The sequence below is a fragment of the Xiphias gladius genome, chromosome 10 (genome assembly GCF_016859285.1).
Source record: "Xiphias gladius isolate SHS-SW01 ecotype Sanya breed wild chromosome 10, ASM1685928v1, whole genome shotgun sequence".
Taxonomy (NCBI): domain Eukaryota; kingdom Metazoa; phylum Chordata; class Actinopteri; order Istiophoriformes; family Xiphiidae; genus Xiphias; species Xiphias gladius.
In genome coordinates, this window is record NC_053409.1 from 23,775,593 (window position 1) to 23,800,403 (window position 24,811).

The 24,811-nt window shown below is 46.2% G+C and overlaps 1 protein-coding gene across 10 annotated transcripts in view; it reads left to right on the forward strand.

Moving 5' to 3' along the window:
* Nucleotides 1-2,432: 2,432 nt before the first annotated feature.
* Nucleotides 2,433-24,811, forward strand: part of fgfr3 (fibroblast growth factor receptor 3) — an 81,241-nt gene continuing 58,862 nt past the window's right edge. For 7 of the 10 annotated variants that reach the window (XM_040137631.1, XM_040137634.1, XM_040137632.1 and 4 more), the window contains exons 1-2: nucleotides 2,433-2,483; nucleotides 8,586-8,805. In XM_040137631.1, coding sequence (XP_039993565.1) covers nucleotides 2,481-2,483; nucleotides 8,586-8,805 — 223 coding nt within the window. In that variant the 5' untranslated portion in view covers nucleotides 2,433-2,480. Of the gene's footprint in view, nucleotides 2,484-3,505; nucleotides 3,675-6,753; nucleotides 6,850-7,321; nucleotides 7,381-8,585; nucleotides 8,806-24,811 lie in introns of those variants that run through there. The other 3 variants (XM_040137637.1, XM_040137639.1, XM_040137638.1) reach the window with 3 other exon arrangements.

Here is a 24,811-nt window from a genome sequence, read left to right on the forward strand (position 1 = left end):
GAGAGAGAGATTGTGACTGCGTGTGTCTGTATAGATGCGTGTGAGTGTGTGTTAATTTAGAAGGTAGGTTGTTGCGGGGGTGCAGGGGGGGAGTTTTGTTTTCCTACTAACATGAGCAGTTGTGGAGAGCCGAGGTGTGTGTGTGTGAAGAGGTCATTTGGTCAGTTTGGCCATCAGTACTCGAGCTGTCTGACTGAGCATTCTCACCATCTGTATGACCTCTCCTCCTGACCGACTGGCTTTTGTTCCCGAGATCGCCTCCCTCCCACCGATGTTTCTCACAGAGCACTGTAGTCGAAAGGGTCACCGAGCCCGGCCTACATCATCAGTCGGCCCTCTTCTTTTTCACTCACTTAGTAATGTTGTTTCTCCATTTGGTTTTCCCATGAGAATGAGCCCGGGTTGAGCCATTCAGTTGATTAAATACTAAATAAGTGGAGTAGGTGTTTACGAAATCCAACCATGGAACCATTCTTTTTAAATTTCGCAAGTGTAATTAGACTCAGGCCCAGAGGAAAAGGTCAAAACTTAAGAAAGGAGGTAACTAACACAGTATGTGGTATGTGATGCCTGTAGCGGAATTTTCGTGCCGTGCACAGGTCATGTTGAATTTACTGTAAAAATCATTTTCCAGCTTGTAAATGCCGTTCACGTCGACATTAAAGTGATAATGACGACTGCGCTCTTCTGAAAAGTTATGTCTGACTTGGCAGGAAAGAATAAGGAAATGTCTGGCAAACACATGGACGAATTATGTCAGCCAAAGTCCATTATTCAAAGGAACCAAACCCTAATTTGATATGATTTTTATCATGCACTCTATTTGTAATTACCAAATATGGAAATTGCCACCTTGAACCGGCTGAATCATTGTCCGACGATAATCGTTTAGTCCAGTGGTTCCCAACCTGGGGTCAGGACTCCCACAAGCAGTCGCAAGATAAATGTAAAGGGTCACATGACAGTTACCTGGACAGTGACAGGAAAATAAGGTATATTTACCGTTTTCATGTCACATACTGGGTAGTCTTGGCCCGCCTCTTACAATGTTTCCAATTGATCGGTTTGAGAAGGGAAAATCCCACTTCGGTTGAACAGCTCACGCCCCGTAAACATACACGAGGGGTCAAGTGGACATTCGAGATAAAAAAAAAAAAAGGTCCATGAATCTACCTGATGATGCAGGTGCACTGCTCCTCCCTTTCCCATCGTCTACAACGTGCTGACGCAGACTGTCACAAATCACAGTCAAGAGCCCACCTCTGCTGGGCAAACACAGATGGACGACAGCGGCACACTCCTCCGGCCTCCTCGCAGTCACTTAGCAGAGGGCCGCTCTGCTTTATGGCGTCATAAAGTTGCCTTCTCAAAACACAGATTAGGACAGGACGGTAATTGGCGTCTTGTTTACAGCGGCGTTGGGTGCTATCACCTCTGTAATGACAGCAGTAATTAGCCCAAAGGCGGCAGTGTATGGCAGATTAAATGGATGGTTAACGGCAATTTACCGTTCGCTCAGCACACTTTAGGTTTGACATGCGGTTTGGCCTGTTTGCAATCTTCTAATGACTGAAAGCAATCCTGAGAGAACATTACACGGGCTACACTTACACAGTGCTTAGCGTTGTAACACGGTGGTAGAACGGGACAGCCACCGCAGCAGTAAAACAAACGGAGCATCTTTGATGCAACAGTCACAATAAATCTTGCATCAAATGAGATAACACGGCACTCAAGCACGTTAAATACGGTTAAATGTGCTACGACAGCAAAATGGCGACACCTTTACCAGCTGGCTCACCTGTACCCAAGAGAATCTCAGACTTCTCTAACACTCTGGGATCCATTCGCTTTCTATTTTAGTTCGGAAGTGTTAAAAGCAGATCTTACTTTGGTCTTTAGATTTTCCAGTTTTCCCTTATCTCACAGAGAGAGTTTTCCAAAATGTCATATCCTTTTTATTTTTATTTTTTTTTGGTGCCACAGTTTCACAACAACTATCTCTTGACACTGGGTCCCTGCACTCAACTTCACAGAGTGACATAATCTCTTTTCTCCCAATTACCACCGAGAGCTCCCTCCAGGTCCGCGAACCCCAGATTGGCGACCACTAACTCTAAAGCCCCTCGGGAGTCATTTTAAGGCTCACGCAGCAACCCTGGTTTCTGCAACGCGGTCTCGCTCGATTGAGTTTTTCTGAACGAAGTAAGAGGGGCGATGGGAGGCGCTTGGAGCATCCGCGACTCGCTGCCTCCAGCGGGGCCCAGAGGGGCGGCGCGCAGAAATCCGAGCTCCCTCCCTCCGCCGCCGCAGCTTGTCCCAGCGGCGCGCAGCCCGGCGGAGGCGCAGGCAGCCAGGAGGCATCCTGGACCGCGGTGGGGGCCAGAGAGAGGAGAGGAGAGGAGAGCGGCGTCAAGTCCGCAAAACGCGCAAAACAGTGAGACACACGTGACGGTGCAGCCTCCAAAATAAGAGCCCGAATGGTAGCCAGGTTGACTGTTACTCTTTTAATGCCTTAACTGTGATCCATCCGACTTACCGGTGCTTGGACTTACTTACCTTAGCATATTTATTTGTTTATTTATTCATATCTCATTATTTAGTCGGTTATTTCCACCACATCTAAGGCGGGATTTAGTGTGCTTCGTAGATCCACTAGAGGCGTTGGGCCTGCACACAGCAAAAACATCGAGAAACGACAGAATTAAGCTAACATGACATGGAAGTGAAGCAAATTCGTCAAACAGCGCAGTTTAAAGACGCCCAACCCGGGTGTTGAGGCCGGTCGTTTATGCCTTTTGGCTTTATTCCTTGCAGTAAGGGATTTTATACCCAGTCTAAACGACTGAACCTCCTCATTTAGCTAAATAAAACTGACCTTTAGCTGTTAACGGGTATCGTTGACTAAGCTGGTGAACTTATTTTGCCTACCTTCAATGAAATGTGATGTTAGAAATGCCTTTTTTTCGTTTGGTATCCAAACATTCGATTTGTTTGGCACAGATTCCACGCGAAGTGCCATTTGGCACCCGAGTAAAGCCGCTTGGCACGGCATTGCGTCACCGGTTCGTCGAAAGCCGATTTTATTTTGAAACTCCGCCCCGGAACTCCCGCCGTCCCCCGGCGGCGCCGACTTGACGGCGGCGCCGTGCGGCTCCTACTTCACGGGCAGCCGGCGGAGGAGAGCCACCAGTCGGAGTTGGTTGATCCGAGGCGACGAAACCCACCGACTGGCATCCGCGCCGGAGAGGAGCGAGGAGCCGCGTTCGCTGCGTCCCGACCCGCCGCCTCCACACGCTGCCCCGCGCGACACGGGATGAACGCCTGCCGGAGGCTCGGACGCTTCGGAGAGCAGCGCGCGGTGGAAAACGGGATTTAGTGAAGAAGTTTCGGGTTTTCGCCGCGACGGTGCCCGAGCCGAGGACTCTGGCTGTCAAGTCGTGAGGGGGATTTCTCACTTTTTTTTTTTGTTGTTGTTTGTTTTTCTTTTCCCGAGTGTCGCCAAAACTGCTCCCCGAAGCGAGAGGACCGAGGGATTTAAGAGCAGTTGGGTTTTGGTTTTTTTGACTTTCTATGAAGTTCACCGGAGAATAAAGGCTGCTTCTTCCTCTGAATGCTCGGTGCCATCTGATATCGCACAGGCAGACATTTGCTGTCCAAACGGAATAAATCGGGTAAATACTACCTACTACTACTGCCACCGCCGCCATTGTTCTTATTATCATTACTGTCATTAACGAAATCCTCAATATTAGAGCTTCCCATTATTACCTCTGGGTCGTGAGTGAAATAGCCTCACTTCCGTGTAGATGTGAGTCAGACAGGTTGGGCTTTCCAGTCTCTCAGCGTTAAGTGGCCGTGTTGCACCTAAGAGACTGTGTGTGTGTGTGTGTGTGTGTGTGTGTGTGTGTGTGTGTGTGTGTGTGTGTGTGTGAAGCCTTGGAGCTGCAGGGACCAGCCCCGCGGCCGCGCTGAAGTGGAACGCTTCGCGCGCCTGGCCTGTGCGCACTCGGCGCGCCTCGGCCGGGTTCAGCGCGCTGAGGACGCAGTCTGTGCGTCCGGCCGTGGCTTTGGCTCGGAGCGAGAGCGCGGGGGGGGGGTTTATGCTGTAGCCCGTAAAGGCTGGTTGCTCCGTGTGTGGCGCGGGTTCGTTTCTGCTGCTGAAATTACGCACGCTGCAAAAAAAACAAAAAAAAAAACAACCACACATATTTGGGTCGGAAAAACGTAGCAGCGTTTTACCCGAGCTCGAAGTTGGCTGAGCATGTTTCCAGGTTTTCAATGGAAATCAACTTGCTTAAAGAATCTCCTCAAAATCCGAAGTCGTTCCCGACGCTGCGACGCCGCGCATCCTGCCCAGTTTTTGAAATACCGACACTTTGGATTCCAGACAATTTCCTGGAACGAGGGAAAACACGCGAAAACCCAGTGGCCGAATTTCCAAGGGGAAAGGAGGCTCCTGAATTACGAGATTACGCACACTCATCGGTCCACCGGGATGGGTCGGGGGTGCTCACTAGACGCGTCCGAGACGAGTCCGGTTCCCGCCGATCATCGGCCCAACGTTTCCACGTGTAATTGTCGCGGTCAGAAAGTAAAATATTGACTTTCGTCGCCATCCTAAGCTCGTTAGGATGAACACGCCTTTCCTGCCCGCTGCAACAGTGACGTCTTCTCCGGTCGGGAGCAGGACCGTGAGTTACGCACCGGCCTCCTTCGCGGAGCCGCACTCCCTAAAGCCCCCGGCCGTCTCCGAACTTCCTCCAGAACGCAGCACATATATGTATGTATACACTTCTTTGACTGGACGGACTGTGCGGGTCTCTCCCCTCAGCAGCGGATCACCCCGGCCCCTCTTCAGACACACGCGCTTCGGTGTGATTCGGATGCATGATTTTGGACCCCCCCCCCCCAACCCCTCAGCTCAGCTTTGACTTGCGCCGTGTCTGGTCGCCACCGGAGAAAATGACCGCAATATAGCGTCCCACGAGCTGGGGCTGATGAAATGAGATTTGGGACTTGTGTTGCGGTGCCCTGTTCGATTTCGGGGACGTAAAACAAGCGTGCAGCTGACAATAGTCGGTCTAACGCTGCAAATTAATTGTATCTATTGACCCGAGAAATAACGCACGCCAGTTTGCTGCGTTTTCAATCAGAGGCGAGCCTCAGACACATTTCGGCTCCAAATGAGACTCTGATTGCTTCTTTTCATTACCGAAATTGGCCCGAGACCGTCGCTCTGCGTGCAGGTTTTGTGCCTTTCTTCTTCTCCTCTCTTGTAAGGGGGGGGACGGTGCATTAATTGGCTCCAACTTGTCCGATTTAAGAAGAAAAGCAGATCCCCGTCACGCACAAACACTAATTCACTGTTATATTCCACCAGTAAAAACCTTCTGGTTTTGCTGCAGTGACCCGATCTGGCATTTCTCTCAGCTCAATGTCTCCTGGTTTCCCCGCAGGACTCCCGTGACTTAGACTATGTCCGTGATACTCGATTATGACCGCTACTGGGTTTCTGTCATAGTGTATTTCATTCACAAACAGTCCTACATTCCTGTAGGAGCTCATACTGCGCCCATAACATTAAAAAGAAAAGTTTACAGCGGCCCTATAAGTACTCAATGTATTTCCTTTTTCGCATGTCTTCACGGGAATATCCTTATAAGGTCCTATAGTGTGTCGGAGAGAGTTGAGACTGAGTTTATATCAACGTTATTAAGTTTTATGACATTTTAATTTCCCAGGGCTGTAATGTTCATAACATAGTCTCGACGAGAGTTATCCGTGTCTTAAGCACTTGGTGCTAAAACCAACCTGTTTCTACCGGTTGATGTGCTGTGGTTTCTTATAGGATGGCTTATATAATTGCAGAGGGACCGACGTGTCCCCACGCGTCCTCCGTCTCATGCAGAAAACAAGGCAGGTGTCGTGCAGCCGAGGACACACGACGAGACGGGGTTTTTTTTTTTTTTACGCCATCCGTCCGAGTGTCAGCCCGAGGTGAGCCCGAGTCCACCGCCCGCAGCGCGCTCCACCTGGAGTCGCACTGCGCCTCCGACGGCTCCGGAGTGCAGATCGATATCTCTTCTCACCCGAGGCTGCTTTGGAGTGATCGCGCTGAGGAGAGGGGCTGTGGCGTGACAGAGGGGGGGGGGCAGAGGGCGAGGAGCAGAGATGCGGGAACAAAAGGCAGAAATCTGAAAAAGGGGAGCAGGAGAGGGAGCGGAGATGATACGGAAGATTTCCCTCTTGTCTGTCTGTCTGTCTCTCTCTCCACCACCAACCCTTCTGCCCTCTGCCCGGCTGCTGTTTGCGCTTGTGCCCCCCCCCCCCCCAAAAAAGCCTCTAATCCCCTTTTCCCAAAATGACAAAGTCAATCTGGCTCTGGCTGTTGATTCTCTGGCTTAATTATTAAAGATTACTGTCACTCCGGAGAGGTGTGACTAGCATGTGATCTCCTCGCATTGATCCCCACCGAGGGGAGAGGGATGACAGGGATTTGAACTTCTCTGCCTCCGAGCTATTACAATGTGGAGATAGTTCTGCATGATTAATATTCATGTATTATTCACAGCCGTGGTTTGCGTTTCCCTTTCATGCTTTAAGAAAATATTAGCATGAAAACACTTTGGAGGCTTTCAACTCCGCGCTGGTGTCTTTGTGGTCCACACCGCCGCCTCTTCTTCCCCTCCGCTTCTTGAGGTTGTTAAGTGAAATCAGTGTCTCCAGTTGGACGTGCAGTCTGACGGTTCACTCCCGATGGTCTCCGTGTCCACTTTGGTGTAAAAAAAAAAAAAAGATCCCAGTGGTGTTTCATGACTCCAGATTTCATAAACTCTTGGACACGAGGTGACCATTTTGTCGGGAAAGGGCATACACGACCTACTGCTCGTACACAGGACTGTAATTTGTTTCGGTTTCGTGCCGTCAGTCATGTTTCAATGCTTCTCCTGCAGTTCAAGGATTCGCTTTGCACAGGAGCCAGTCTTAACTAAAGCCTCTCACCTAATTATTCAACACAACGCCTGTAACGTTTTCCCCAATTTCTTCTCACATACATGTCTGAACGGATCGGCACGATGGCATCGACCAGATCTGAAGCTTCGTCAGCTCCTCAAGAGAAGTGCCCATAAAAAGCTGAGATTTTCTTTGTCTGTGTGTGTGTGTGTGTGTGTGTGTGCCTGCCAGAGAAAACACAAGTTTCAAATCAGAGAGGCCTGCAATCAGCTACCTCCACGCCTGGAGAGTGAAGGCCCTATCGCGCTGCATAAACAAACCGCAGCAGCGTGTGGGCGTCTTGTGTTGTAAGAAGGTGAGGATGGGCCGAGAGAGGAGAGGAAGAGCTCTCCGGAGTGCACACGGAGAACATAAGAGTGCGCGGTACGTTGAAGCGTGAAAGGTGCCGTGGCGGTGTTTAGATGAGGACAGTGCGCGTGGGTCTTGCGGGGTTTTCTGCGTCGAAGAGCCTCGCACAACCGGCCTGGGCTTCACTTTGTGCTGAGCAAGGAGTGGGTCACAGGTCCTCTGAGGGAAAGAAAAACAGTGCTGCTAAGACTTAAGACAACACAACCTTTCTCTGGACTGTGTGTGTGTGTGTGTGTCTACAATACACCTCTGTGTGTGCAGGCAAAGCCCAATCTGAAATGTTTGTGTGCGTGTTTGCCAAACCTGTGCGTGCGTTGTTGTCGGGGTGGGCGTCTCACAGCCAAAGCTATTCTGAAGCAGGACAGAGCCGCTAAAGTTTGAGCTAACAGTGGTAATGCGCCTGAGTGTGTGTGTGTGTGTGTGTGTGTGTGTGTGTGTGTGTGTGTGTGTGTGTGTGTGTGTGTGCGTGCGCTTTGCTTTGCTTTTCTGGGCACCTCTCTTAGAGCTTTCTCTTCGAACCCTCGGCGCATTCCAGCTTCTCCCTGCTTAAGCAAACAGAGAGCAGCGCACTCCGCCGTCGCCCGCCGTGGCCGTCGCTCTCCCTCCTCCCTTTCGCGAGCCTCCGGGCACGTTGGGCAACCGATACTGTAGACTTCGGCATTCCTCATCCTGCAGGAGGATTAGTGAATCCGTGTCAATCGGTTGCTAAACCATGCGGAGGAGTTTCTCAAGCAGAAAAGAGTCCCGTGGAAGGATTGACAGGCTGTTTAGGTCTGAAATAATGAGACTTTTCTCTCTCCTCAGCTAATCCTGCTGCAGCAAACTTAACTGATTGGTTAATGAACTTGTATTCTACGCTGGGGGCATGGCACAGAAGGTTTTGTGAGCCGTTCCGATATCAGAGCTCCTATCCAGCCACCTGAACGATCAGGTGCTTTGAGAAAGTTTTCTGAGAAGAACTGCGAACAGGGATTTCCACCCTAAGCCTTGAAATCTGTGTGGAATGTCAGGTCAGAATATGGTAGCGTGTGTGCAGACCCCAGGGCACTTCTTTTTACTGTGTTTAATTTTACAGTCTTACTTTTCTTTATTTCAGACTCTGTTGATTTCTGTTTTGATTGCATGTTCTCCCACAGCCACTTGTGGGCCAGAATAACTCCCAGACTTCTCCCTAACATTCAGCTACGATCGATTTTTCCCTCATGTTTATTGTTTTTCAGGTCAGTGGCGGGGAATTCTTGGATCGTTTCTTGCAGCGTCAGAGGCCGCCATTCTGCTGGACAGCATGCGAACGGAGGATGTTGTCTGAGTTGGGCCTTGCTGCTCTGGGTCTCACCGCGTCGTCCAGAGGAATGACGGCTCTGTGGTGCTCACTCTGGCTTTCCTTCCTTCTGCCTCTGTGCGTCGCTCCGGCCAGGCTGCCCACCGCTCAGCCCACAGGTAGGACACAGCATCGGGCCCCCTGGCATATTTGATACTGCCTTACATGCTGCTGCTACCGCCGCTGAAACAATACTGCTAATGTCTTCAGGGAAACGTTAGCGCTCAGCTAGAGGCACCAGTGAACTCCTGCAGCATCATCGAGCAATCTGACACTTTTCAGGACACAAAGCAACAAGGTTTAGTTCATGAAGATACAATTAAGGCATTGCTGTTGGACATTTTTGTCAAAAGCGCTGATCAGCCGCCTCATAGAGAAGTCTACCTGTGCCTTACACCTTTCCTGTCATCATTGTAGCAAAAGTCTTGAGTAGAAAATGCCGTTGAAGGGATCATGGTTTAGAACAATGAAAGGGTTTCCTTCAAAGTCCATAAAAATTCAACACATGGAGAAACAGGACAGATCACACAGCTGCACGACTTTTCTTTAAGCTTTAGTTGATGAATTGATTGGTCAGTCATTTGTCATTTAACAGGGAAAAATGCCAAATACTGACTTCTGAAATGGGGGGATTTGCTGTGTTTTATGTCACTCTGAATTGAATCCTCTGGTTTTGGACTAGCTGGTTGGACAAACCGAGCGTCTTTTCTTACGCATGAGGTGAAAAAAAAACTTGAAGCAACACTTTTCCTATAGCACAACGACAAAGCACAGCTCAGAAGAATCCTCCTCAGGTTGGACTGAGACTCAGTTATAGACCTGGACGTCCAAAAACAAGAAAACAAGGGACAGCGTTGAGCTCATCCCATACATTTTCCCGTCCTCCTCAGTTGTTCCTTGCTTCATTTTCCATACTAATATGACATTGCTTAAAACCAGTTTTGCGTGTGTTCATCGCTTCAAATAGGGGCAATTCAAAAGGCGCATTTATTGTTTATGAGAATGTGGCGGAGTCTTTTTTTTTTATTATTTTATGAGTAGGATTTAATTGGACTCTTCTCGGTTCGCTGAGCTTAGCGCAATTTTCCCTCTTTGTTCTTGAGGCAGAGAAATACCCACAGATCAATCCAAAGTAAACGTCGACTGTGTTTGCTTTAATCTCTCCATATTGTGCAAAAAAAAAAAAAAAACTAACACAGCAGAGTAATCTTTTTCTGAGGAGTTAGCCAAGTGTTGGTTTTTCTCCTCCCCCCTCCCTTTTTCTTTTTTATGCAAGAGTTATTTAAAATGAGTCTTTGACACACTTAACACGCTACAGTGCATTAAGTAAGACGAGGAGCTGGGAGCTTTCTGGAGAGGACCCAGCTGTTTTATGCAATCTGATCTACCCTGTGTGTATGTGCGTGCATATGCAAGAACATGGACGTACAGCTTTCAGCAACTTATGCGTGTGTGTGTGTGTGTGTGTAGTGCGTGTCAGAACTATCCTCGGAATAACTGAGTTCCGACCGGAGATGTAGACTCGGGACTTCAGACACAGACTTGAGGTACGAAAATGAAGACTCCAAACTCGACTGCTGTTGACCTTGACTTACTTTAGACTTAACTAGCCAAAGACTTGACTTGAGGCGTGACTTTTAGGCTTTTGCATTTAAAGAATTTAAAAACTTGAAAGGCCGCGGTGTGACCTCGCCTTAAACGACTCACAAACAGCCCTGCATCAGGGTGATCCGACAGCCTCCGACCTGTATCCTCCTACCTCCTCAGCCCAAAAAAAAAAAATCCCTGACCTCTCGTCTTTCCGCCCCCCTGCCCTCTCTCATGTAAAACCTCAGTGTTACATTAGACATGTTGTGATTCTGTGCGCCTGATTGCCTTCGCCGCTGGGAGCCAGCACGGCCTATCATGCTTGGCATCATCCAAAAAGAGAGTGTGTGTTTTTTTCAAACCCCTCCGGGTGGTGGGCCTTCAAGCTGTGATCTCCGCGTACCTGCACCGTGTGCAGGCGTGGCTGAATACAGCTGGGGTACAGTGCTCTGGGGAGGATATCGTTTCAAGTCGCTAATGTTTGTCATGTTGGGGTGTGATGATTAATTTGATGCGAAGTGGATGAAGGTCAGGTGGTTACGTGCAACGTGTGCAGCCACGTTTCCTACAGGGATGGTTCCTGCTGAGATGGAAAGTTTTTTTTCATCTCAGTATGATGCTGAAAATCTCATTTGAAACGGAGGTGGGGTTTATTTATTGGCCTTTTCAGTCAGTGCTGTCTGCCTTCAATGTGACAGAGGTTCCATCATGACCACAGATGCAGAAAAACATCTCGGAAAAAGCCCGCATCTAAAAGTTGTTTTAATCTCCCTAGCTGGCTTTTAAGGGAAAGTTGTGGCGTCCCATTATGATTTTCAATGTTGTTTCAGAGGCTTGTTTGATCCTGACAAGTTTACAAATCTGGCAGAAACACTCTTTTTTTTGTAATTCTTGGCATTAAAGGGAAGATATGGGATCAGTTTGCCCCTTTAGTCATGGGAGAAATGCTGGTAAATAATGCATTCACTGTGCTCCGAGATCTCTTTCAACGACATACAGCGCAGTGTATGAGCAGAAATGTTAAAGATCACTGTATGTGAAAGAGATGTCTTGTGCACTGGGGGGGTTTGCTGCAGTCTGAAGAAAGGTTGCATCCCTCCTCATTTGCACAGATGATTCAGCACATCACCCTGTGACCAGAGAGAATGTGGAGGTCAAAGGTTCAACCCCGCTGAAAGCCTCGCTTCTCTATAAACACAGCCCATGTTTCGCGTTTGAGTAAAAATAATCACGATGCTAAGATCTGGAACGATTGAAAAACTTTTATGCCGTCATGTTTTCAGGATTTTTACTTTTTTCAGGTAACTTGAAGGATTACACGTTCCTCTACAGGTTAAGAAAATGAATAAATGTCTAACATTGATTTGCCAAGCAGCTAAAGGTTGCAAGGTTTTTACCCAGCAGCAGCAGCAGCAGCAGCGATAGTTTATTAGTTTTTCTCATGTTGATCTGATAATCTACTGCCTCTGATAATCCTCGGATTTATTTAAAAAAAAACATAATCAGTTAAGAAGATCTTAATCATGCAGTCTGGGAAACCTAAGCTATTCGATATTTTTAAAAAGACAGAAAGAAGACGTTGTTAGAACTCGGAAGGAGAGCAAAACACATCCTTGATGGTTACTTATCTTCTTAATCTTTAACTTTCAGGGTCCACGTTATCCCCTTTTATCCCCACGTAGTGAAACTCTTGCATTTTTCTATATCGCATGGAGATAAAGAAGGCTGCGAAGTCCACATACAGTGGCCTCAGTGCCTGGTAGGCATCTCTGGCCCGTGTCATGTCTCTGCCGTCTCCCCCGCGGCCCCCTGGCCTCCAGTAGACTTCCCCACGTCCACAGATGGACGAGCAGTAGGGATAGAATGACTGTCGTTTACTGGCAGATGGCACGATTTCCCCTTAGCTGCCACAGCACCGAGCTGCAAAGTTGTCACTTAGGTTTGTATTTTGTGTTGTTTGTTGTGTGTGTAACAATGCGTGTGTGTGTGTGTGTGTGTGTGTGTGTGTGTTAGAGAGAGACTGTGTGGGGGGGGGGTTGCGAATTAGTGTGTGCGCCAGGGTCAGAAATTAGCAGGTGCTGAGGACAAAAATGCCCTTGAAAGTTTACAGCAGGCATGTAAATATAAATTGAAAAGTAATTGAGCGACTGCCTCATTAATAATATTAGTAAATTGTTTGGTTGTTTTCGTTGAGCTGTTTCAGATGAATGCGTGGATGTGACCACTGACCCCTGTGGGCCACCATACGTTTGTTTTGCAGAGAAAAAAATGCTTTCTGTTACAGAAAATAATCTTTTATGGATTGGTCATGGTACGCACAGACCTTAAACATAAGAAAGATTAGTAATATATTTCCCACAATGCTTGGCAAACAGATCATTTCATACTTTAAAAAACAATGCCCGAAAAGGAACGGAAATACCCTTTAAAAGTCCAAGTAACAGGGCTAAAAAATGCTCACTGGAAGAAATTGTAAACTCATTCTCTGCACTGTATTTATACTTGTGTGAGGTAAGGAGACACTGTGGTTTGTGTGTGTGTGTGTGTAGTGTGTGTGTGTGTGTGTGTGTGTGTGTGTGTGTGTGTGTGTGTGTGTGTGTGTGTGTGTGTGTGTGTGAGGTGTAATTCCCTGTTTACATTAAGTCCACCAAAATGTTGTTTCAGAGCAAGGAGCTGTTTATTTCTCCAAAGGCTGGTTGCATTTCCAAATGTTGTGAAAAAAGAAATGCTTGAGAAGCAAAGTTGACCGATGTGAGAGACTGATGACAATAAGCAGAGGCCGTGTGTGCGTGTTTGTGTGTGTGTGTGTGCGTGTTTGTGTGTGTGTGTGTGTGCGTGTGTGTGTGTGTGTGTGTGTGTTATTCTTCTCCCCTCTGTATTTACTGACCACACACACACCTCCTGCCAGCGCCCCTGTGGAGCTCAGATGAAATATTTGGCTCCTTAGCTCCGACGTTTTCTGTGAAATTGCAGACATATAAATTCAACACATTCAGTTTTGCCATTGCATCTGAGTGTGTGTGTGTGTGTGTGTGTGTGTGTGTGTGTGTGACAGAGCAGGCCTACGTGGAGTCTGCAGCTAAGTGAATGTTATGTCTGCATGAGCAGGGGCGGATTATGAAAGGGAGGCAATAAAAAAGATGAAAAGAGAGAAAGATAGAAATTAAAGGATAGCGTAGAGTCTGTGTGTGTTTGTGTGTGTGTGTGTGTGTGTGTGTGTGTGTGTGTTGTGAGAGAGGATGAGGGAGACAGAGAGAGAGAAAGAAAGAGACATGTTGGTGTGTGTGGTCAGTACTCCCTTCAGCCAGAGAAGAAAGCAAATATGTGTGTCATATTTAGAGACAGAAAACGACAGTGTGTGACTGTGTGTGTGTGTGTGACTGTGTGTGTGTGTGTGTGTGTGTGTGTGTGCGTGGATGGTTGGGTGTGTGTCTGTGTGAAGTCCCCCCTGGCAAGGACTGTAAATATCAGCAGGGGTTGTTCGGATCGTTAGGTGACTCGTTAAAACCACGCCATCCACAGATTTACGCTCAGGCTCACACACACACACACACACACACACACACACACACACAGAAAGTTCACACACTGTCACTCCACTCTCGCTGTCATTCGCTCTCTCCTTATGTCTTTTCACTACCACTCTCCTCTCTCCCTCCAACACAAACACTTGTCTTTTGGAAACCTCTCCTGTGCTCTGTAAGTCTTTTGATGGTGGCAGTGTTATCCTGAATCTTGTGTGTGTGTGTGTGTGTGTGTGTGTGTGTGTGTGTGTGTGTGTGTGTGTGTGTGTGTGTGTGTGTGTGTGTGTGTGTGTGTGTGTGTGTGTGTGGACCAGCTTATAGTGTGTTCAGCCAGCACCTTCAGTGCGGATCTTCAGGGAAAACATGCGGCGTTAACAACCAGATTTCAATGTCCAGACATCCACTCTTTATGTCAGGGTAGGGAAAAGGTTCTCACCTCTGCTAACGCGCTATAGATTCGTCTTAGGTGAGTGTTTTTCGAAGGTTTATGTGACCGAGATATGTACCTGTCTTTTGCCCTAATGTCACAGCAGAGGGGCTTTTAAGCTCAAGTTTCCCAGTGGTCTGTCCAAGCATCCTTTCTAGTCCCCCAAAGTGCCTTTCTCGTCGGCTCCAGTTCCCTTCTTTCTGAACCAAATGTCCCACCGGTCTGGTCAAGCGTCCCTCTGGTCAGCCCAATAACTCTAGTCTACCCAAGTCCCCCTCTCTAGTCCCCTTTAGACCATACAAGTGCACATTTAGTTGGTCCTCCAGACCTTAATATCAGATCTAGTGTCCCTCTGTGTCCCTGACCACCCAAGTACTTTTTTGATCTGTCCAACTGCTCCTCCGCTTTGTCCAACTTCCTTCCGTTCACCCCATTGTCCCTCTGTTTGCCTCATGTGTCTCTTTGGACAGCACAACACTTAACGTTCACGTCAGTCAAAAATCTGTCGGAAGTTTGTATGGCATCCATCATAGAACTAAGAATTAACTGTATTCCACTGGGTATCTGGATCAAATTTTGTTTTAGTCTTGGACTACGCTGAGAACCTTTTCAACTTTCTGAAAATAATCAGAAAAAACCTTTTTTTTAATTTTTATAAATGGACATTTAACTTCAGTCTTTGGTGTTTTTTAAAATCAGATAAATGCTGAGATTGAACAAATTGCACCGTTTGTTGTCTGAAATTCAGATATGCAACATAGAAAGAGGTGGCAGAGTCACTCTCGGTCAAATGATTCCTTGGAAAGTAAAATAGAAGCCGCCACCTGAACAACAGAGAAGATGTGGACTCACCATTACTGGTTTGATGACATGTAAACAGATTTGATGTCCAGTTTGATCCAACAGGAATCAGTGGGGCTATTCCTGTCTATGTTGTTTTTAGATGTGAGGTATGAGAGGTATGGGTCTAGATTCTTGGAATCACTGCCTCAGCTTTTTGAATCTTTTTTTAAAAGGGCATTTTTAGGAATTTGCCCCTCTTTTTCTTCATGCGAGATGTTAATGAACAGCAACATTTTTCAGCCAGGACACAGTCCAGCTAATTTGGTTGGCTGAAGTTGAACATTTTTACCCCTGAAGAGATGCTGTGCCTCTGCCTTCCCAGTGCGCATTTGTCGAGAGGTTATTTTTTCAAGTATGATGGTAGCGTAATTATCCGCGGAGCACCCAACATCCCTTTAATCATGCTATTATGTAAATGAGTACTGCTCCATGTGTGGGCTTTACATGACACTGTGAAAATTGGACCGTTCAACACAACTTAAGCATAAAGTTACACCAAGCGGTTCCTCTTCTTCTGCAGAAGCACTTTGGCTTTCTGTGTCCCTGCATGAATGTTCATTTCCCTGGCAACATTATCAAGAAATCTTTTGGCAAGCCAGGGGCCTGTGCGGGCCAAATAAGCTTTGGTGAATGACGATTTGCTGAACAATGACTGTTCTATCCTCAGTCCATCAGGCACTTAATCCAGTAGACACTTTAGACACTTTTCTGGATGGGAATTAAACATTAAGCACAATTCAGAGTTCCATTTAACAAGGGGATCACAGTGGGGTGCTTCTTCTGGACTACTGTAAGCCAAATTCACATAGTTTACAGCAAAACATTGTTACCTATAAAAATTAATTCATGTATTACCAATAGAAGGTCCTGAATTCACACAGAGATCATCCTTAAGGAAAAATAATCTAATAAATTATGTCTTTTCAATAGCATAATTTACTTTGTGTTGTCTCGTCCTTCTGAGCACATTGTGTATTAGGGAGATTTTCATTAAGCACTCACTGGGTATTACTGTCTAGACGCAGCATTTTTCCAAGGATAACACACATTCGAGCACAACTGGAAAAAGCCTGTTGCTAAGCAAAATGTTATTAAAGGTTTTCATATCAGATCACAGACTGAAGTGAAAATGGCCAGCCTGAATCAGACTAAATCGTGAAACAAAAAGTGCTTTGTATTTCAGGACTATGGCTGAAAACTGAAGTTCTTTACTTTTTTGGTACCAACTAAAATACACACAGTAAATACGTTTTGTAGGACTGAATATTGAAGCCTGTGAGGGTCGGCAAGCTGGCACTGAATGATCGGTGTACATCTTGAATTAAATCAAAAATTTTGCTGATTTTAAACTTTTTAAAAATTTTATTTAGGCAGAATATTTGTGACAGTGTGTGTGTTTGGACAAAATGTTACATTTGAGAACACGCCTTCTTTTGTTCACTGAAAAAAGAGGTTTGTCAAAAAAATGTTTAGATTTCTTAAACCTTCACTTAATGATGTTTTGTTTGCCACTTGAGGGCAGTGAAAACAAGCTGTAAACATAACACTGACGTGGTGAACCTGTTAGCTAATAGTTGCTTATTAACGCATCCAGCAGACACGTGGTAACATTGGCGTTCATTTTGAGTCCCGTTTCTGTCCACGTGAGAAGTCCCTTTAGCTCTGTTTTGGTCTCCACCAACCCCTGAGAAAAATATCTGGCTCTTTAACTGCTAGTTTTCCCTTAATGCTGACTCGCGAGGCGCTAACTTTGTACGCCATCTGGTGCCGGGCAGGTGACCTACAGGGGGCTTTTCCACTAAAACAGTTGTCTTGTCACTGATGACAGCGGTGAGTGAACTCAAATAGTAAAGCTGCAGCCAAAACAATGAGCTGAAAGAAAACTAAAATGGTCTGTAGAGCCGGGTGGTAATTCTCTGTTGGGTCACTATGAGTGACCTATTTCGCATATTTTAATCCATTGATATTAGGAAAATATTGATCATAGCAGCTTTAAAGTCAGGTGCCAAAGTTTGAAACAATTTGAAACAGCGATTTAGATATTCACTGTCACTGTTATCTCTTCCTCTGTACGTATCCTCCCAGAGGTCACTAGACTTTCTCAGGTTTGGGTTAAGTGTACACCTGGGCGAGCCTTCACGGGGTGTGGAAAATATATGCTGACAGCTGTAGATCAGTAGGTCACTGTCAGCCCGCGGCCTTCGTTTAAACCTTGTCTGCAGGCCACAGCTATATATGTATTAATACACCTCATTAATGCCCTTTGAAACTCTCTCTGCATGTCACCTGATGAATTATGGATGAAAATACGGACCTGTCTGTGTGTTCTGCTCACGTCTAACCCCTGCCATCTTTTCCGCTGTGGGTTTTTTTTTCTCTTTATTCCTTTATGTCTCCCTCTTTTCTCTTTCATTCCCATTCAGCACACACATAGGTTTAATGTGGCACCCACACAAACGCATTTTAAACCTTTAAATCTTAACAGATATCTGCTCATTTTCTTTCCTTTCTGGCATGTTTTCAAATCATCAGTATCTGAGCCCTTTGATTGTTTCATGTACTACCTGTTTCAGCCTAATGATGTCTTTGCAGCAAGTACGCACACTCTGTCCCACACACACACACACACACACACACACACACACACACACACACACACGCATGTACAGTACATGTCCTCTGCTCTACCTCTGGCTGCAGATCAGGACGGCGCTCAGCCTGCAGGCTGACAGCGGTGTTGACATACGGTGGGTTTTTAATTACCGAGCTCCCCTTAAGGAAATTGTTGAGATACTTAACAGATAAGGCAGACATGGAGGGGAACAAAGAGGCCCGTTGTGTTGTATCAGGAGGACTGCTTTTAGTGGGCGCACATGGGGGGTGGGGGGGCTTAGTCAGCTGGGGCAGCATTTAAATCTGACAAAATATTTTTGTGCTGTGAAGTGACTGGCTGATGGTGTTTTATTGAACGTTACGTGTCTCCTTTCAACCATATCACTTGCTCTCACTCTCTCTTTTTTTTTCCCCATTATTTCCTTTCCTCTCTTTCTCTCTCTCACTGGCTGACACCTGGATTGATGGCCCCCATTGGTTTAATGAAATAATTTTGACTGAATTGTCTTGATGGATGGCGATAACAAAATGAAGCCAATATACACTGTCCATGTGCATGTATAAACATGTTAGCAAGTGTGTGTGTGTGTGTGTGTGTGTGTGTGTGTGTGTGTGTGTGTGTGTGTGTGTGTGTCTGCTTTGAGCCAACCCCACTGGAAGAGTGTATTTTGTTGCTGGCAGAGGCAGACAGATGGCAGGTTGTGTGCCGCGCTGTAAGGAGTCCAACACTCTCACACACATACACACACACACAGAGAGAGAGAGACAATCCAGGCTTGATCTGTTCCACCCATCACTCAGCCCCTTGACTCCCCCTCTACGGCCCAAATGGCTCTTCAGCCACACACACAAACAGTCATGTACTTGTTTCTTTTTCTTTGGGCGACTATTTGCTGTTTTACTTGTCTTGCCAATGTTGCTTTACTCGTATTGTCGCAACTGTTTATTTTTTTTCCGTTTTTTGTCTTTCTCCTTATTGTGAGGCACTTTTAGCTCAACCTTTGCATGAAGAGTGCTACTACCATGAACAAGTCCTCTCTAAATACTAATTCTCTTTCCCGCTCATGCATATTCATCTCTCTCTCCACATATACAGTTGTTCTATATGTCTTTCTTTCTCTTTCGCTGTCATAAACACAACCAAACATGCCTTATACTAGTGAAGGTGAGGCAGGGTGCACGCCGGACAGGTCGCCGGTCTGTCGCAGGGCTGACTCGTACGTACAGGTCCTAGTTTCCAAATTTCCGTATCCTGGGATCAGACTAAACAATATCAGCCCCATGGTGGCCCGACCTGCCACACTGGGGGGGTATAGGAAATAAAAATGAGAGTTGGATGCAAGATTTGCACATTTTATCCTGTGTAATTTTCTACACTGTTTTCTACACTGTTCTGTAACGTTGAACCATATGATCACAGAGCACTCCTAGTGCAAGAAAACTGAAAACACGGTGAAGCCAAAGAGCAACGACGCTGGCGCCTACGATCACCTACGTCTGCCACACAAGTGGTGAATCGCTACGACCGGTGACCATCCCGAAGGACAGACATACTGTGTTGTCTGATTCTGACACTACCTGCACGGCCCTGGGGCTGTGGGAGGAAACCCATTGCAGGTGCAGGTAGAGCATGCAAACTTCATGTACAGATGGATCCATTGGATTCAGACCCACGACCGTACTGCAGGCCGTGCAACCGGTTGCCCCTCCGGGATAATAAAGATGACATTGACCTTCTACCCACTGTAGTGTGCAGCACGGCGCAACCTCCCATAATACAGTCGTACCGTATAACAGTAAGCGTGGGAATCCGTCAAAATGAATACTGGCTAATTAATAAATCTATTACAACATTACAATACAACACAATAATCTCTAATTGTATCCATCACAGGTCTCTCCCTCTCTCTCTGTGTGTGTGTGTGTGTGTGTGTGTGTGTGTGTGTGTGTGTGTGTGTGTGTGTGTGTGTGTGTGTGTGACCACTAACCAGAAGCAGAGCTGTCCTGTCTGGCTCTGCTGCACCCCATTTACATTTCTGTGAATGGAAACAGAGAGCCAACAGACAGTGCTCAACATTGTGTGTTTGTGCGTGTGTGTGTGCGTGCGTGTGTGTGTGAGTGCGTGCGTGTATCTGTGTGTGTGGGCTTGTTTTTCTATATTCATGGGGTCTGAAAACAGGGAGCCCGCTATCCTTGTGGGGTCCAACAGCTTTGTGGGGACCCAAATTCTGGACCCCCCAGGTTTTTCAAACGGCCGTTTGAGGGTTAAGACTTGGTTTTAGGGGTTAGGATGGGGGGCCCGGGAATGCATTATGTCAATGACAGGTCCCCGTGAATATAGTAAAACCAGGATATGTGTGTGCGGGTGTTGGACAGAGAGGAATGGAGGGAGGCTGCGAGTGGGTAGGGGTATGTGCTTGCTTCTGTGCTTGGGAGTGTGTGTCCCTTTCATCTTCTTCCTCCCCTCTGTCTTCCCCGTCTCTCTCTCTCTCTCCCACCTCCCTCCTTCCTCTCTCTTTCTCTCTCTCTCCTTCCTCGTGGTCACGCTCAGACATCTGCTGGATCCGTTCCTTCATCCTCCTCCTCTTCTATCCCTCCTCTTCTTCTTCTTCTTCTTCATGTCTGCCAGGACAAATTCAAACTTGCTTTATTGGCATGGCCATAAGTAAGTGCACTACTACCAAAGCAGGTTACACCAGGTTTACAGTATAAGTATAATAGTTCAGATTTGCCCTTTCCTCCTCCGCCCCCTTATTTTCTTTCTTTCTTCATTTCTTTCTTTCCCAGCTGGCCGATCCATCCGTCTTTGCTCGCCTCCGCTGCCGCTGCTCGTTCAAAAGGATCCAGGGTCTCTGCTCGCGCCCTCACATGCGCTTCTGTTTTAAGCCCCCCCACATCCAGGGCAGCTGACACATCTAATATTGAAACCAAACTCGGCTTCCATCCCTCCCACGTCTCCCCCTCTCCCCCTCCGTCACCCCAACTCTCCCTGTTATTTTGCCAGGAGAGCTAAAATAATAAACCCTTGTACCGTCTGCAGAGTGTAATGGAAGCCTTTTTCTCCCTGGAAAGAAGAGAGAGGGAGACTTGGTGCGGTGCTGGCTAACAGCAGAACAGTGACAGTCGAGCTGACTCAAGTTTTTGTTTTTTTTAAATAACCCACGTCAGAAAATTTTCAAAACTCCCATGAAATGTTATTTTTGAGTGTGGTGTATCTGGTAATTGGCTGCATTTTTTCCTCATGTGACAACTTTCTCCTCATCGTTGGTGCAGCGTACTGCAGTTTATCTGCTGTGTATCACCACAAAGTCAGAATTGGAAAACATAGGATTATTTTTAAACGTGTAATAGCCCCCCGGCTTTTAATTTTGGTTCATCCGGGGAAGAGCTCTGCTTTTGTGTGCGTCTGGTCTTTTTAAGCATCACTTGGTCACAGACTTCGTAAAGGGTCGTGGTGTCGTGTTTGACCTCTATCAACTTGACAAGGACAGGTTGCAACAAGACTGATAGACCTGAACTCCTCCTTCAGTAGTGACGCCCTGCTGATACAATGGCCTGCAACTGACATAAACTGTAAAGTAAGACATCCACATAAAGCACGTCCTGGAGAAATAAATCAACGTTGGGACTTTTTAGTTTTTGTTAGCTGCAATGTTTTGCAGTCGTCATTGCTCAGTTTTTATTAGTGTTCATTTATGACCGTACAGTCTAAAATGGGAATGTAGTAGGTGGGGGTCTAAAAGTTTCCGGAATTGCCTCGAAATGTGAATGAATGAGTTTTGAAAGTTTTTTTTTTTTTTCATAAGTTCACTTTGAAAACAAGAAAATCCCAGTGGCAACTGAACTGCTGGTTTCTCTGAAATTGTCCGCCATTATGGTCATTTCGTACACCCACTGGATGCATTAAAAACGTATGTCCCCCAGAAAGCGTCAACCTCTTTGTCAACTGTGAGTTGAACAATCGGAGGCTCTTTGATGAGAAGTAGTGCTGATATGATTCGATGCGTAATTGATTCATTGTCAACAGAAAATTAGTCAACAGCGGTTTTAATAGTAACTGAGTTATTTGGTAGAACAAAGAAGCAACCTAAAGACATCACACTGGTCTCTGCGAACATTTTTCCATTGTTTTTCTGATACGCTATAGACTTAACGATAAATCTGTTAATAAGAAATGCAATAATCAAGAGATTAATTGTTAAGCAAAGTGATCACTGTTACTGTTTTTAAGGCATTACCTTGGTTTAGTCTCAGATAAAACCCACATTCCTGCTGCCCGGCTCAACCGCAGCCCTAACCTGCCGGCCACTGCTTCAGCTTCGGCCGCTCCACTGAGGCAGTTGGGTGCGAGCGCTTTGCTCAGTGGCACGCTGGCGCCGGCTGAAAAGGAAAGCAACTGGACATTTTCACGTGTGCAGTATACTCTCATATCGTGCTCCTTAGGAAACTCCACCGACTCTGTGATGAATGGCAAAGCAGGACTGTAAGCAGCACTGGAACGGGGCGCTTACCGGCACAGTCACCCTGGTAACTGAAGCGGTTACCATAGATATTTTGGGCTCTCCAGGTACCTGCAGGGCACAGCTAACTAGTTAGCAATGCTAACAGTCTCAGGTTGTTTACGGTGAAGTAAAAAAAACAACAAAAAATGAAAAGCAGATGTTTCAGTTTTTGGTTATATAAACGTTATTTCAGTTATTTTATCTTCGTCCTGGCTGTGGAGGACTACTGTGCATTGTTCAGGCTGTGTTAGTATAGATGTCTGGTATAGATGTCTCAGGACAACTGTGCTGCAGTTGTTCTTTTTCCCAAACAGAGGCTCCTCTCTCTGGCCTGTTTTTGCTGTAAGTGAAGGCAGGTCCTGGTGGGAAGCAGGAGGGAGGGATGATGGGATTAGAGGCTTTCCTGCTCCTGTCCTGCTCTCATAAGCAAACACACTTAACACACCAGTTCCGCGTTCAGGAGTTTCAGCGTGCTCAGACAGAGGCGCAGGGCAGCCTACATGTGAATAACATTGTTTTCTTTTCTTTCTTTTTTTTAACTTTCTCTTCGACGAATTCCAGAGTAAGACGTGAAAAAAGTGATCGTCGAGTAACTAAGAGAAAAAAAGAACGTGGCTGGCGGTTCAGTAGCAGGCCGGTACGGGACAGGAAGCAGCCCGGGAAGTGTTTGTGGGTGCTCCTGGTGATCAGAAGCACATGGTGGCTCAGATCAACAGCATGGTTTCACACAGAGAGGTAATAAGGGAGAGAATGAGACGGACCTACGCACTCCCACCGCACTAATAAACGGCATCATAAACAGAGCAGTAAACACTTTTATGTCCTGCTGATCTCGACCCAGGGACACACCCACCCTGCCCCCACCTTCAGACCCAGACAGGTACACACATTCAGACTGCAAGTTCAAAACTGACCTTGATTTTGGAAAATCTGCACTTCTCCAACTCTCCATGTACTGCTGAAATTTACACGGTGGGTCTTTTAAGGGCTTTGTTGGATCAGGACAATTGAATCATGCAAGTTATGTTTAAATTTGGATGAGTTTTTTTTTTTTTTTATGACGTCAGCAATTTGTTGTACTAGTTTTTGAAATTTTAGCTGCATTTTTTTTTTTTTTTTTTACCGTAGTGGATATTGATTTGATGATTGCTGGTTGGTCTCTTTGGTTGGTTAAAGAACATTATAGTTGAAGAACTATAATGTGTAATAATATAATTGCACATCAGGGCAGAGGATTTCAGGAATACTTCGGTCATGAGTCAAAATCCCCCCAACAAAACCATAAAGAGCAATGAACACCAGTAAATGAACACCAGTAAATTTTCTGTTTAATTGGATTTTTCACATTTACTAAAATTAAACATACTGAGTCTACAAGTAGTGGAATTAGCCTGTAAAGTACCATCCATACTTAAGTTTTAATTTTTAACTCTCCCCAGGTCACCCATGGACATGACCTCAGCGTCCTCAGTGTCCTGCCATATACAGTATTTCCTGCAACATCTTTCTGGTTCTGGAAGAGTTTATTCAAAGTGAGGAAAAACATGTAAAAGGTCAATGAAAGGCTCCCGTCTTAGTAATGCTTGACAGATCAATTAACAAAGTCTAGATGAGGTTTTAACTCTCAGTTCAAAGCTTCTCTTTGTCGCCATTGTTGACTCCTCTGAAACACAGAGTCAGCGTGAGAGGGTGTAAACATGATCACTGGCGGGTTTTCTCTCATAGGATGAATGCACGGCGCTGCCGTCTAGGTTTGCGACGTCGCCACGGCGACGCATCGACGCAGTGCGTATGCAGGTGTGGGTGTGTGTTCACGAGACAAGTGTGCCTGTGGACTGAGCGCACTCCATGACGCTGATGTCTCTGTCGCCTCACACACACAAATACACAGGCACACTGCTTTCACTATCCTGCCAGGGCGGGGCATTATTTGTGGGGGCAGGTCATCCCAGCTGGGAAATATCAGAAGTTGCTTGTCAGAGTGTGTGTTTGTGTGTGTGTGTGTGTGTGTGTGTGTGTGGATGGGGGGGGGGCACTTTCCAGACTAAGAGGTCAGAGCAGGGCCATGCTCGGGGTCAGCGGAGGTCAAAGTTTATCTTTTCGATTCAGGCGTCTCCTCGTGCTGCGTCAGTGGTTTCCATCAGCTGTTTTCTTGTCTTTACAGATGTGAGATAAAAAAAAGTCTTCAGACGTCGCTTTGAACTGAATTCAGATCATTTGAAGTTTAAATTCTGGATTTCCCCAAAAATATTCCGCCCCCTTTTTTTTAACTATGAATGTGTGCGACTACGGTAGTTTGGCAAAATGAATATATTTCATTAGATGATAGAAATTTCTCCACCGTCTTGTTATACTGTTTACAATAGCTATCTATTTCATATTTCTGGTTGTATTTGGCCACTGCAGGCAATGGTGCTAACTGACGAGCAGGACTGAGTTATGCCGGTCTTTTGCGACCATAACTTTATTTTTCATGTATTTAAATCACTAGATTAAGCAATAACAGACATTCCCATCTGGTTATATTGGTTATAAACATTTACCTATATCTTACAATGTAAAATTACATATACTACGTAACCGTAAAACACACATGAGCAAAGTTTTAATCACATCGTCTTCACCTGGA